Consider the following 14,848-nt stretch of genomic DNA (forward strand, 5'->3'; position numbering starts at 1 on the left):
GGTTCACACACTGCCAACACCTGGATAATAGGTGTGGGTGGCGAGAGACACCCTGATCACCGGGTGGACGGGCGAGAGCCAGCAGGCTTCACCCAGTTACCTTTAGTGGAGGCTGAGCTGGATGGCCGCTTGAGGCCGCTCAGGCCCTGGAGAGGGATGTCTCCTCCTTCCAAGACGCTTTTGTAAATCTGCCTCTCGCTCTCCAAGCTAGCAAGATCCCCAGGAGCCCCATCTGATTCCCTCTTCACGGCGTGGAAGTTGGAAGAATATATACTAAGAACAAGGTAATTTTCAAAGAAAGAGAAGGGGGAAAAAAAACAGAAAATAAGAGTTAGTGTTTTTAACATTTTTCTAAAAAGCACACCACCAGCTGAGGACAAGGGGACACATTTCCTAGCATCCCAACCAAGCACTGTCCTTTTTAAAAGGCAATCTTATTTAGACAGAGCTCTACAGACAAGACAGGCCCACGGGTGCCCCTCAATGCTCAGGAGGCCAAACAGCGGGGCTCTCTAACTGAGATGCCTGCATTTGTGCTCTAAAAGAATAACTCTGAGAAACACTGCCTGGGGACAGAAGGCGGGGTGTGTGTGTGTGTGTGTGTGCAGGGGCTGCACACAAGATGGGACAGTCGAGGACATGAGTGGGGCCTCTAAGATGTTGCTGGCCAGCGTTGGCCACTTCAGGTCCACCACCTGGGTTATTTTTCTGGGTTTTTCACAAGGGCTTTGACTAGTGGAGCATTAAAATCAACAGTGAAAGGAGATGGCCCAGCTGTTCTGGGCTCTCGGGAGATCAGCCACCAAGCGCAACTGGAAGCTGAGATTCTACATGCTCCGATCCCAGCCACGTTTTGCACCCACTGCTTTCCAGATCTGTATTCAGAACCTTATGATGCGTATTATGAGTAAAAACTATTGCTCATTGACATCCTTCAGTTATTCTTGTCTTGTTGAAAGTCTAGGCATTTTTGCAAGTTACCACAAATCCTTTTTAGAAGCAGGTGGGGCACAGAAAAAATGAAGAGCACTTACTGGCTGAAACCTCCCTTTCCCCTGATTCCAGTTTTCCATGCCCTCACCCACTGGCACACCAACACACGGGCACACTCACACATGTGCACACACACTCGCTCGGGTAAGTGATGACCCCTTCCCCATGGAAGCACTCAGGCTCCCGCTAGGCTGCTTTTCAGTCCTACTGAATTCTGTTTACTGGCATCAGCATGGACTTTTCAGCCCTGAAGTTGTAAACAGCTGGGTGAAATCACCAATTCCAAACATTTTATTATGAATATTATCCAGTGGAAAGAAAAGCTTGAGGAATTATACAAGTGAACATTCCACACAACACTGCCCAACCTAGATTCTACAAGGAACACTGGGCTGCATGTGCTTTCTCACACACCTGTCCGTCTCCTTCCCTTCACCCTTGCATCATGATTGAACCGTTTTACCCTTCCCACAGACTCTGGGTCCCCTGCGGTGCCCCACCGCGCTTGGCGAGCACTCCCGTGGAGGAGGCACTGCGCTAAGTGCTGGGTGATCACTCTCTCTTTAATTCCCACAAACAATCCTACTTCCCCCATTTTCAGATGAGGACGAGGCCCTGGGAGAGTCAGGCTCTAGTTAAAGCCAGCGTGGTTAGTACCCTCAGTGGCTGTTTTCTATGTAGTGTTTTCCCATGACCCAGGAGGCAGTGCCTTCCAAGGGCCCAGGCTCACACATCAGGGGAGACAGGGACTTAAGGATGCTGGAGCTCCGTGTGCATCATCACTGCCGAGTGTCACCTGCCATGAATGCACCCCTGGGACACATGGGTCCAGAACCAGGGGTCAGAAGTGGAAAAGAGGCGGAGGCCCTGTGCTAGGACAGGTAATGTCTCCGCCTTGGAGCTGTTAGGTTCCCCTGAGGAATTCCACTGCTTCCAGCCCTGGTAACCCCCTCCCAGTCACCACCAAGCCCTGGGCCCTGGCCCTGTGCCCCCTGCTGCTTACAGGCCCCACGTGCTCCATTCAGGGGCCTGCCAGGCAGTCAGGGCACCCCCTCATTCACTCTGGCCTAGGTCCAGGGGTCAAACGCTTTCCCTCTTTCCTCAGCTGAAGCCAGAGAGCATTACTGGGAATCTGATGGGCCAGAAAACCTCCCTCGAAGCTAAGAACAAAAGCATGTGAAGGACGTGAGTCTGCAGAGCAGCCGCCAAGGTGTGTCTCAGACAGAAGAAACCGGTGGGAGGGGGCGGGAAGGGGTGAGACTCTTACTTGCAGGAGCCCACTAGAGTATCTCGGCCATGAATTCACTCAGTACATACTTGTGGAATGCATCAAAGGACACATTTTCGGAAAGCAAATTTGGCACACACAATCTGACTAAGGATAGGTTGTGATTTGCAAAATTACGTATTTAGAAATCCACAGGTATAAGGATTCTATCACATTTACCAAGGGCTCCAATTTCCTGACATCAGACATCAGTGACTGGAGTCATCGGAAGGGTGGCAAGAGGAACAAAGCAGGAGTTAGGCTGGCCCCGGCTTACACTGCTCTCCTTACTGGTGCCCCTGACCCCTGCCTGAAGGTGCCCATTCCCACCCCTAGAGACCAAGAGGCTTGGCTTTCCAGGCTGGGGGACAGGGGCTGCCACGCACGCCGCTTTGGGCTCGCCTGCTTCTCCCTGCAGCTGCCATCCCCGGTTCTGGTTGATAAAAGCCGTCAATCCTCGCTAGAGGGCTGGAGGACCCCTAAAGGTGCCTGGCAAGGTTGTGGCAATATATGCCAATTTAAACAAACGTAAGCTCATCTAAACTGGCTTTAACTTTGAATTTTGTTATTAAAAATCAATCAGGCCCTTTTCTAAATTTCCCTTTGAGTCCACCCTCTTCTTTTGGTTGCATTTTCTGACTCTATCCTTCAGTTTAACCCCATGTTTCTCCTTTCTGTACAACATCAACTGAGAAAAGATCCACAAATAGATGTCCTCAGCCTCACCAACCAACACCGTGGTGACTGAGGTTCATTTTGTGAGGGAACAGTCTCAGAAGCCCTGCTCGCCTTAGTCTGGAGTCACCAGATCTCCCTGAATATCAGGAGTGACTGACAGCAGCTCCTACACTGCCGTTCTCTGAACTGCCTCAGCCTTGGTCAGGACTTCCAACCCCGTCTGCTCTAGTCCCTCCTAACCTCATTTGGTCATGACTCGAGGCCATAACCGGCTGCTTGACTTCACACCCCCACCAATTCACCAGCTGTCAGAACCCAGCTCCCACCCACAGCCACCCCACTTCTGGCTTTATTCCACTCCTTATCACCACTTTTTCCTGTTTCCCCAACAGAACAACAAACCAGCACTCAGGAAATCCCTCAGAATGGATTTGCCATAGCCAATTGTTTTCTTTCTGATACCAAAGCCAACACACTTTTCCCAGATGTGTAACACTGCAACTAAGGGGCTTCTTGTTTAAAAACAGTGTCCAAAAGCTCTGGAACAATGTTTTTAAATGTATCACCTCCATCAGACTTCCTAATGTTGGAGAGACCTGTCATCTGTCCCACTGTCCCAGAGGGGAACCTGAGGACCAAGAGTGCTGAAGGCATTTGCAGAAGGTCACAGGGTTGTTGGGTCTTTGCTGGGTTCAAACAGATCAGAGAGGATGGGAAAACCAGCCAGGCTAATGGAGAAAGGCCCAATCAGGACCAGCAGCCACCGATTACTTAACGAATCAAGTCAAATTCAGCAGCGCAGCCTCCTGCAGCCTGAGTTGAGCCATTTTCAGCTCCGAAAGAGCAAGCCAGGAGGAGACAGTGCGGAGAACTCATCCTCTTGGCTAAGCTGCAGAGCTGGCTGCTGAGTTTCAAGGGGGATTCAACTAAAACACACTCACTAGAAGAATAAAGTGAGAGAATAGAGCAGTCATTTTAGGGCCAACTGTTTCCAATCATGCTAACAGGTGGGCTCCGGAGGAGGCAGGCAGGGTCCTGGCAGGCTGTGATTCCAGCCTGGCTCCAACAAGGAATGGGATCAGCTGAGGCTAACCCGCTCTGTTTAAAAACTTGGAAACAATCGGCTTCGCTCAGCCTCAATTTCTTTCAACTGCAAAACTAACAAGCATGGTGAGACTACCCAAGAAATCCATCTTCAAATAGATGAAGATTTTCTTTTGAGCTCCAGACACAGACATTCAAGTGCCTTCTAGACATCCTCACCTGAGTGGTCCTCAGGCATCTTAAATCCAACATGTCCCAGACCAAACCTGGCTCTGCTCCTCTGTCTTCCTTCACCCATGCTAGAATGCTGAAAAATCAACCCCCTTTGCCCTCTCCTTGCTCCCAGACCTAAGCAGTCACCAAGTCCTGCTTACTCCCTGTCCTTGATAACAGCACACATTCATCCTTTCTCTCTCACAAACCGCTCACAAACGCTCACCTCCACCTCTGCAGAAAGCACACCATCGCTCCCACTGGAGTCTCTCCAATCATCTTTGTAAATCACTGCCAGTGATAATTCTAGAGAAGATCTCAATATGTCATTCCATTGCTCACTTGACTCACTCCACGATTATTTACCAAGCATCTACTAAGTGTCAATCACTCTCCTACATGGAGATTCAACAGGGGACAAAATAGACAAAAAAATTCCAGCTTCACTGAATTCACTGTTCAAAACCACTTGCTATTTTCAGAAAGAAAAAAAAAAGTAACTGCCTAGACTTTGGGGGAGGGAGTCTAGACAATCTTAGAGCCTTTGTACTGCATAAAAAATGTTTTGTATTTATAATATGTTACTGTCATTCACTTCTTTATTGAAGTATAGTTGATTTACAATGCTGTATTAGTTTCAGGTATACAGCAAAATGATTTAGCTATACATATGTATCTATTCTTTCTCAGATTCTTTTCTGTTACAGGTTATTATATTGATATAGTTCCCTGTGCTATACGGTAGGTCCTTGTTTATTTTATATACAGTAGTTTGTATCTGTTAATCCCAAACTCCTAATTTATCCCTCCTCACCTCTTTCCCCTTTGTTAACCATATGTTTGTTCTCTATGTCTGTGAGTCTATTTCTGTTTTGTAAATAAGTTCATTTGTATCATTTTTTTAGATTCCACATATAAGTGACATCATATATTTATCACTCTCTAACTCATTTGCTGCTGCTCTGTGAAACCTTTCTTTTCTCTCCTGGACAACAGAGTGTTCACTCCTTTGTGGGTCCCATCACTGCATTTACCACACTGCATTTTGACTGTTATGTACAAGTGTATAATTTCCCAATGACACTCTGAGTCCCTTAAGGGAAGGCAGTTTATTTGATCAATCTTTGCATGCCTGGTGTCTAGCACTGTTGTTCAATAAATATGTATTAGTGGAATAAACGATTCTATGAAATTAAATGCCTACATGCACACAGAGGCCTAGAGGAATCTCTAATCTTTCATACAGTTCTTCAGGCAATGATTTGTGTTTTGATCTTACATGAGATTAGGGGGGAAAAGTGTTTTCTCTAGAGAACCATCACCATTTAGGAAAGAGCAGCTTGTTCTTTAGTGCCACCTGCTGGCTGAATAGAGTAAAGCTCTTTGGTTAGGCAAAACATGCGTTTGTGCTAATCAATGTCAAAATGCTAAGTAATGATGAAAATAACAAGTAGTCTACACTGCTGACTTATAAATCTGAAAACTCCAGGGAAATAAAATACGAAGTGGGGCATACACTATGATCACTAGCATAAAAATATATTTTTTGAGAGGAAGGACTGATAGTTGCATTAGGATATTGGGACTATGGGAGAATTTCTTCCTCTCTTCCCAGGTTCTTTCAATATTGTGATATGGACTCAAGATAATAAAATTCTAAACCGCAGTCTCCCCAAGATGTGAATGTGGATTTAAAACAACACCGCCACTATTCCAGGGACCACAGAGCTTCTGAGCCTGGGCCATTGGTGATTCCTCTTTCTTCAGTCCTTGGGTTAAGTCAAGCCTTGCCAGTGTTTTTTTCACATGTTGATTCCTGTCCATGTGGTGAAAAAGGCCAGATGCAGTTCAAAGCTGCCTGCCTTGGTACTACGTGAGCCAGATTCCAGTTAATTAAGATTTATAGATGCATTCATTTATTCAGCAAACATTTATTGTGTATTTCCCCATGTGTCAGGCACTGGCTTAGGCTGGCTCCTTACCAACTCCAAATACAGAAAAACTTTATTCACTTGAACCAACTGGGAGAAAACCAAACCTGAATTACTGAAAAATCCCCAAATGACAGAATAGCTGGAGGGAAAAGCTTATTCCTTCCTGCCAAGTGTTTCATGAGAGCGGGGCTATGGCTGAAAAACAGAGGTCTTTTGGAGACCTATTTCAATGATACAAATACGAGCGCTTGGTAAATTCACACCTCAAATACCTTTATGCACACAATTGCTCAGAGTGTCTGAAAGTGGTCTGCTCTCTTAAAAAGCTTGCATTAGTCCCCTTCAATCCTGCTAACACACTACTACACAAATAGTTGCTTAAGTTGTTTTTCATCACTCAAGACAGTTAATTTTAGCATGCCTTCTGTTCACTTATTATGAATCAGTACGTGTGCAGGTGAGAGTTTACTGCTAACACCCATCAATCGAGGCAGGCCCTAGCCTGGAGCTTCATCGTCCCTCCTCGGGCGACGGCTCTGCCGCGCACAGCTGTGGAACCTGGGCACACGCTACCTTCATGTGCCTGTTTCCTCAGCTACACAATGGGGATTAAAAATGACGCCTGATCCTGGAACGCTGAGGGCTAAATGAGGTCAAGAACATGCGATGCTAAGCACAGGGCCTGGCATGTAGTACATACTAAGTTGAATGAAAATTATCATTTCATTCAAGACCTGTGCTCCTCACTCTGACAGCCTGTGGGAGCTGCCTTCTCTTCCGAGTACTTTTAACCTTTATGATCTATTTCATTCATTGGCCATGTTGCCTTATTCTTTATTACCATTTATTTTTGTGTGTGTTTTGCCCCTAAAACTAGGGGGAGACTGTATCTTATGCGCCTCTTCTAATACCCAGCATAGTGCCTTAGGTCCAGCAGAAGTTCACTCAGCCAGCCAGCCACCTGAAGCGACTTTCCACCCAAATACGCCAATCCCTGCTGACTGATTTTCAAATGAAACTACTCTTGCAAAATGCCTTCTTGGGCAGGGCAGGTTGGATATGCCCAAGTGACCATGATATTTGCCCCTCCGATCCATAAGCTCAGCATTCAGACCAAGTCAGGCTTCTGCTTGAACAAGCGAACTTTGCTCACTGTGGATTCACCCCACCTACGTGGAGCAGGTAAGAGTGTGCCTTTCCCCCTTGTATTTCGGAGTGAGCTGTAGGTGCTGACATAATGGTGATGGGATGAGAAGCCACTCCTGCCAGACAGCTCCCAGATCTCTTGCATGCACCAGGCACTATGGAGATGCATGGAGTTTATAGCTTACTAGTAGTTATAACAACACAAGAGCAGAATTCAGGTGCAGAGCAATAGAAGTAAGCACTATAAGAGGTAGGAACGCGAGACTGGGAACAGGAAGGCTCAGAGCTCAGTTATACAAGCTATTTCCCAGGTCTGTAAGGGTGGGGGCAGCACCAACATCTTTGGCTGGGACGACAGCTATATAACAAAGTACTGAGACCAGGAATCTGGGACAGGACATGGGATGGTTTGGGGAGGAAAGCAGGCTGGTGGTTACCCCATGAGGAAGTGTGTGCGGTGTACCCAGGTAGAATTCTAAGAACTGGTATGGGGAAATAAATCCAGATCTCTGAGACTCAAACGAATTAGCCCCCTCTCGGCCCCATCTTCCCCCGTGACAGGTCCAGCCTGAGGACCCAACCCCCTACCCCCCTTTATACCAGATGCGGCCTCAGTCATTCACCCGCTCCCTGCAAGAATCAGCAAATGAGGAGAACGCTGATTCTAAACTCAGACAAACATTCTAAAGATGCCAATGCAGAGAAAAGCTTATCAAAGGTAATATAAATCACCCACAAAATTAATTTGGATGAGGAGAAAAAAGAAAAATAATTTGAAGACTATAATTGCTACTTATCACCGAACTGTACATCATCCAAAGCCACTAGACTGATAACAAATAAAACACAAGCTTCTACCCATTTCTGACATTTAATACATTAAGCCATGGAAACAGTGGCAACTTACTATCCAGGAGGCTCTGAAGAAATGTCCGGAGTGGGGCTGACTGCAGAGCTCTGTAAATGTCAAAAAAAAAAAGAAAAGGTGTAGATGATTTATTTTGACCCAGATGTTTCAAGTCAAGGGGAAAAGAGAGAGATGCCCCCTTCCTTTCCTAATTCAGATGAGGCCCCATGGGAGCCGGGGAGCCGGCTGGAAAGGCTTCAGTGCCGGTGGAGGGTTCTCTGCACCTCCCAGTGGCCACAGCCAAGGCTCTCTGGGTGGGTCAGGGGACAGCCACATAAACTCTTTACATTTACCTTCGGTCGCAGGCCCGCCAGGCAGATGGCCCACCATTTGGCAACATGCATAAGTGACATGGACAGCATCCTTCACCAGCTCATCCCCAGCCCTCAGACCCCCTGCCAAGCCCACTGGACTCCTTCATGCACCCAAATGCCACAGCCAGAGAGGGTCACCCAACACTTCAGGCACAGAACGTACAAAAATGCATTTTAAAAGACAGCAGTTTTAGACTGTTTCCCCCTGCAGATATAGACATGTAGAAATGGGGAGAAATGCAGTTTCACTAAACCTATCAATGAGCATTTCAGCATGAGTGGAGGAACGGTGTTATAAAAACTACAGGCCACTATGCAAAACGAAGAAAACTGCCAGGAGCTCCGTGCAGAGAAAAGGCAGCACAACCACACGGTCTAGGGTCTCTGCTGTCTTGGAAGAAGAAAGGCAAAGGGTTTGATACATTTGTTTTTACAAATGATGTGGCAGTTGCACACATCAGTGTAAACGTTAGCTTTGAAAGATGCTCCTGCCTCTACTAATGACCACATCAAGGAAAACAAGCCACCTGGGGAGAGATACTTGAGGAAAGGAGAGAAACAGGAGCAAGGAAAGGAAGAGACAGTGAATGAAGACGACAGGAGAGGAGGCACCTCCATCAGGGCTCACCCACCGGCCCAGCTGCCCCCATCACTCCTAAGAAGGCCCTACTCTCACCTCCACATCCATCCTTTCAGCCCCTTTGCCTGCACCAGTCTCTCTGGCCCATCCTTTCCTGGAGTCTCCCACCCTTGGCACCTGTCCCATTCTCGGTCCCCATTTCCACCATGTTCCTAAATGCCATCAGTCCTTTAAGATCTCGGCCAACTCCTGAGAAATCCTCCCCGATTTCCCGTAGGGTCTCTGCCTCTTCTGAGAGCTTAGAGCCCACAGTGTTTATTCAGTTCTTACCAGGCCCTGCTGTGCAGTATTAGAGAACGTTTATTTATGAGTGTGACTAAGCTGTCATGTTCCTGAGGGCAGAGTCCATTTTTGTGCTGATTCAGAACCTCCCTCAGCATGTCTCAGTTGCATTAGGGTGACACACAGCTGAACCCATGTCCATCAAGGTGATTCCTTTCTGCAGCTGACGCTCCTTTGGGTCCATCCACCCAGCCCTGGGCAGGGCTGGAGGTACCGGTGCCATCTCTGCCCAGGGAGGTGGCCCTTCAGTTGTCCTCCATCCTGGCATGTTTTAGGAACCACCTCAGACCCTGGAGAGTGTTGATTTGTTCTGGGCCCCCGTCCTGCACCCCAGCTCACTTCAGGACTTAGCTGTAGCCACAGTTCTGCTCCGACTCGCTCAGACCTCCATCCCCACAGCAGCTACAGCTGGTTCCAGTCTCCATACCGGCTGTAACTCAGCCCCCGCCACTTTCCCCACCCATCGCCTGACTGTGTGCGCTCTGCTCACCTTCTCAGCCTCCCCTGTGCCCGACCGCTGGTCCTGCGGCTGCCTCACCCTTCGGTGACTCTGGCTTCCCAAACCCTAACTCCCCTGGATGTGCTTGCCCTTCTCGGCTTCTGCCCCTCTTGTCCCGGGCCCTGGGCCGCTGCCATCGTCCCCCCTGGGTTTCCTCTTCCCTGGTTTGAGTCTCTGGCACTCTCATGACTTCGTACCCAAGTCGCTCATGCTGCTGGTCTGACCCTCCTTGTCTTAGTTCTGCTTAAGAACATGATCCATTAGCATTTTCCACTTCTCCTGCCATAGTCCGCTGACGTCTTCACCTCTTCATCAATGTTCTCATTCCTTTTTTATTTTCTGTGAAGAGACTCTTTCCTTCTAAGAGTCTCCTTTGTTTTGTCAGGGAGCCCTGGGGCAGTTCTCCAAACATTTGGTATTTTTTCTTCCTCTTGGGAGCCCATTTACCTTGGCTGCTCTCTCTTTCTGACATATCCTTTGATAAACTGCACCGGGACCTAGCTCCCTTTAGGAATATCAATGCAGGCTGAGTTTCAAATGCTTGTGGCCAGGCCGTCTGGCCTCCGGAGTGCATTTTTTCATTGAGAACTTTCTGATCTTGCAAATTACAAATGCTACTACTCTGACAGCATCACGCATGTAAGAGGCACTCACATCACTGCTGCTGTGTTTCGGAAAATGATCTCTGAGGTTGGTATCTCCCAGAGCTGCAGAAAAGACAAGGAAGTTGCCCAAAAATGACTCCCTGAAAATTCAGAGAAGGTGAACACCCAAAGGGGGCAGAAGGGAGTTAAAAAGGTGACCCCTTGAAAGTAGAGAAAGAGGATGGTATGGGGGGAGTAGCTAAATCACCAACCACCCTGCGTACATATGAAAAATCCGACCTTTAAGATGCCAAGCTCAAAAGGAATCCAAGCAAAAATTAAGTTGGGGAGCGGCGTGGGGTGGGGTAGGAGGTAATCTAAAACAGGAGTCAGAAAGCCATGCAGCTTAAAAATAACCAGTGTGACCATCCATCACCTCAAGTACATCAACAACCGTAGAACAAAGAAGAAAGCAAAGGGCACTGAGGGCAGGAGAAAAACTCGGAAATACCTGTGACAGGTTTGCACTGGGTGCTTTATTAAGCGTCTCCGGTTTTTCTAAATCTGCCTCTAACTCTGTTTGGCGGAGGTTGAGATCTTTTTCTAGGTTAGTCTGGTTCAAGAAAGAAAAGACGGGAAAGAGTGCTTTAGTTAGGAGGAAAGGCAGGCAGAACGGACGGTCACGTTTGAAAAAATGAGTCTGTTCAGTGTCACACGTTAATAAGGCAAAGATGGCAAGACTAAAACACAGAGCTTACTCGAGATGAGTTAGAGACAGGAGAACAGAATGCAGCATTAGGCATAAATGTAAATCCCGAGGTAATCAGCGCTCCAAAACACTACGCTACTTGCTAAAGACAGGAACTGCAAGTCCTGCAAACACCTACCTTTAAGGAAATACCTATTTTCTCTCTTTTCAGAGCATGGTGACGCTGGCAAACATACTATGTCAGAGGACTAAGTAATTGCTTTCAACACCTCTCTACATATTAGTATAAGTCTTAGAGACTTTGTTAAACTGTTTCATCACCAAGCCAAAAAATAAGTTACAATCAAGTTAAAAAAAAAAAGGGGGGGATTTAAGAAAATAAAAGAAAAAACCCCACAACACACTCACACTAGCCAGGCCAGAGCGCGCACACACACACACAGAGCCCACGGGAGGAGGCACAGCGGAATTACCTTTCTATCCTCTCTAGGAAGGATAGAGCAGTCTCCAGGAGTATAATCCCATATCTTTTTGGGAGGCTGACGGGAAGCAGAGGAGGAAATGAAGAAATGAGCATAAAGACATAGAGACAAACATGGAGACTCGCTCAAACAAGGAGGGGCAACACTGGGAGAACTGTCCCAACACGGAAAAGTGAACTAAAAACAGAAGGAGCGGGCGCCCTGCCTCCTGAGACCGCCTGGGGACCCCACGGAACTCGGGGGCTGGAAGTGCCAAGTGGGGAATTTGTTCCACGTCTGCGTCTCAAGAGTCAATCGTTGTTGGATTTTAAATACCGAAAACTTTGAAAGGAACAAAGGACGAAAAGAGTATGAATGCCAATTTGAACAAAAAGGGAAACACTTAAATCCCTCGTTGTTCTTTTCCAACCAAGATCGACCCTGAGATCCTATGTCTTTGAAGCAGTCTTCCCTGCCATCAAATTCATTCGTGTTCCTAAATGTGTGGATCTGGAAATCTGACCAATGGAGGGCAAATGGAGGTAAATGTGCTTTCTGTGGTTCCTGACAATGAAATCTATGTACAAAATGGGTGTTAAGTACTGTGCTGAGTAACCAGACAATCTCATAAATTAAAACCATCTCCTTTTCCAGTTTACTAGACTTGGGTAGCACTGCGAGTGGTAAAGACACACCTTCTACCTCCCTCAGAGGACAGTTTATATTTTGAATTTAAATACTGACCTGTAAGGTTATTTTTGTTTTTTCTCCTTTAACTCTTCATGTTAGAGCTGCATCCCCAAGGTGGAAATCTGCCCGGAGTTGTAAGTTTAATGAGGGAAGGATTCAGAAAGTAGGATGTCTGGAAGCTACAAGCCACTCCTAACCCTGAACCTTTCTCCCACTGAGTAAACTTTTCTCTCCCTACTTAGACTTGAAATTTCTTACACAATGACCTCCAGGAAGATGAGACCATTAATAACTTCTACAATCTTGTGCAAATTTCATCATTGCTAATTCTATGGAAGCATTCAAATTGGTTTTACATTTTGTCTTGAGCTTATTTACAGAAATCACATCAGTTTCTATAGAAATTAGGGCAGGGAAAGAAGAAAAAGCTGACACCCAGGCCCTTTATAATGAATTTACAAATGACAAGTAATCTGATTTAGGGTGCCTTCACCACTGACATCAACTGGGATCTCTGTATACACACATTCTGCAATTTGTAAAGTGAGCGCCATTAACAATATTCACTCATTTTTAAGTGCTTAATACACTTGGAATGTTCATCTGGGGAAGAAGACTTTTTAAACTCACTGACAGCACCCCCATTCATTTCTTTACTTACTGCAAAAAAAAAAAAAGACAGTGTTTACAAATTGAATTGTTTTAAATAATCTTCCCCTAAATGGTCTACGGAGTCTTGAATTATTTGATATTCGGCAACAACTTGTTGGAACAAAAAGGTGTTACTGTCAGGAGCTCGCTGAAACTTCAGCTTCTTTTGTGTGCCTTTTAGTAAAGGGGCCAAGGAAGAAGGGAGTGCAGGGTAAACGCCTTCAGCTCAGGCAGGCTTTCCTCCCTGGGGGGAAGCAGAGCCTGGGTGGGTGTGGAATAAAAAGGAAAAATGATGATCCACATGATTTGATAGTTTTCATTTCATTCTGCTTCTGAATGACTAGAAAATCTTCCAAAACAATTTCCACGGTTTAAATGCCTTTTCCTTGTGTCTCTTGCTCTTTTGTGGCCCAGAGTTGACTGGGGTAGGAGAGAACTGAAGAGAAGAAAATGTTTCTCCCCACTACACCTTCCCAAACCCTGGAAATAATAGCCAGTCATCAACTTGGTTCAACTATATGATAAGCCCACCCTTAGGACGCCTTGGACCATAAGGACCTGTCCATCAAAACGCTGTTCCTCAGGGTAAGGGCACTTGACTTAGTCATTTTGGCAAGTCTTCAAAAGCCCCATCTAGTCCCATTTAAGGACTCTAAGGTCTATGCAAGAAATACTCTGTGGTCAGAGAAAATGACATTGTAGAAAAGCATCTCTTATTTAAAGACATCTCTAAGTCTTTAAATAATTAAGAGGCAGTTAGGACAACAGGGCGGGAGTACAAATGATAGGAAGGTCCCAATACACAATGGACTGTGTTCTCAACGTTTGTCTGGATTGGCTGTGTGGTGCTCACACCACAGTTTCCAGTAGAAACACTGTTCATTTACTGAAGTATTCACAGAGCCTATTTAAGTATGCTGTGACTGAAATACTGTCTATTGCTAACAAAAATAGAAGTATTTACAAATGACAGATTAAGTAAAAAAAACAAATCAATCACAACTAATTAGAAAAAAATGGCTTCGTAACTTTTCCTAAAAGTCAGTATTTCAGTAAAACTTGGTTATTTGGCACATTAGACAGCTAGAAATTTGTGAATTCTGAAAAGGACTTCAAAAATCAGTGGCATGAACTCCTTATTATACATAATTTAAAACTAATAGCTTTTGCTTTTCCTGATGAAAGTATGGCATTATTGTTACGTACACCAATCATGGTCCTTTTGGGGGTGTGGGAGGGGCCTACATTTCAAAAGATCCGTGAGATAATTGAGTAGGTTTTAAGAAAAAGAAAAAGGGTTAGGATGTTGTTAAACATTTGCATGCGGAAAAGACTGCCTGAGGTAGGCTTCACTCATATCTGAATGGTGGGCAGCAGAGGAAGAAGGGAGAGAGAGAAGTGAGGTGTGCACCAAAGCTTTGGGGAGGGGAGGAGATGGTGCACTTTGGGTTAGATATGTTTCTCTCCACTGGTCACTAGGTGGCGCTGTTCACTCATGACCCCTTAGCTGCTATGAGGCGGCAGTGTCTGGGAGGGGACAAGGTGGGAGGAATGCCTGTTCCTACAAGCAAGGTGTTTGCAAGTTAGGTGCTCCTAACTTAGAAGATGCCTGAACAGTCAAAGCTCAGCATCACTAAATCAAATCAGCAATTCAAGAGCACCTGCTGTCTTTGTCTTAAAAAATACACTAGGGAAAGAAAAAAATACTAGGGAATTTGACATCTTACTGAACTATAAAGTTAATTGCTATCTGCAAATAAAACTATCGTTCTAAATCACAGTGATTCAAATGCTGGATTCAATGCTTAAAGTCTCATATAAACATCTAATAAAATG

General features: G+C 45.9%; 1 protein-coding gene across 22 annotated transcripts in view; it reads right to left on the minus strand.

Annotated features, from left to right (window-relative positions):
- SORBS1 (sorbin and SH3 domain containing 1) overlaps positions 1–14,848 on the minus strand; it is a 208,518-nt gene that overhangs the window by 35,862 nt on the left and 157,808 nt on the right. For 17 of the 22 annotated variants that reach the window (XM_072971639.1, XM_072971637.1, XM_072971626.1 and 14 more), the window contains 2 exons: positions 8,183–8,232; positions 101–273 (listed from right to left, as the gene is read on the minus strand). In XM_072971639.1, coding sequence (XP_072827740.1) covers positions 101–273; positions 8,183–8,232 — 223 coding nt within the window. Of the gene's footprint in view, positions 1–100; positions 274–8,182; positions 8,233–11,012; positions 11,115–14,848 lie in introns of all 22 variants that reach the window. The other 5 variants (XM_072971634.1, XM_072971619.1, XM_072971628.1 and 2 more) reach the window with 1 other exon arrangement.

The sequence above is a fragment of the Vicugna pacos genome, chromosome 11 (assembly GCF_048564905.1).
Source record: "Vicugna pacos chromosome 11, VicPac4, whole genome shotgun sequence".
Taxonomy (NCBI): domain Eukaryota; kingdom Metazoa; phylum Chordata; class Mammalia; order Artiodactyla; family Camelidae; genus Vicugna; species Vicugna pacos.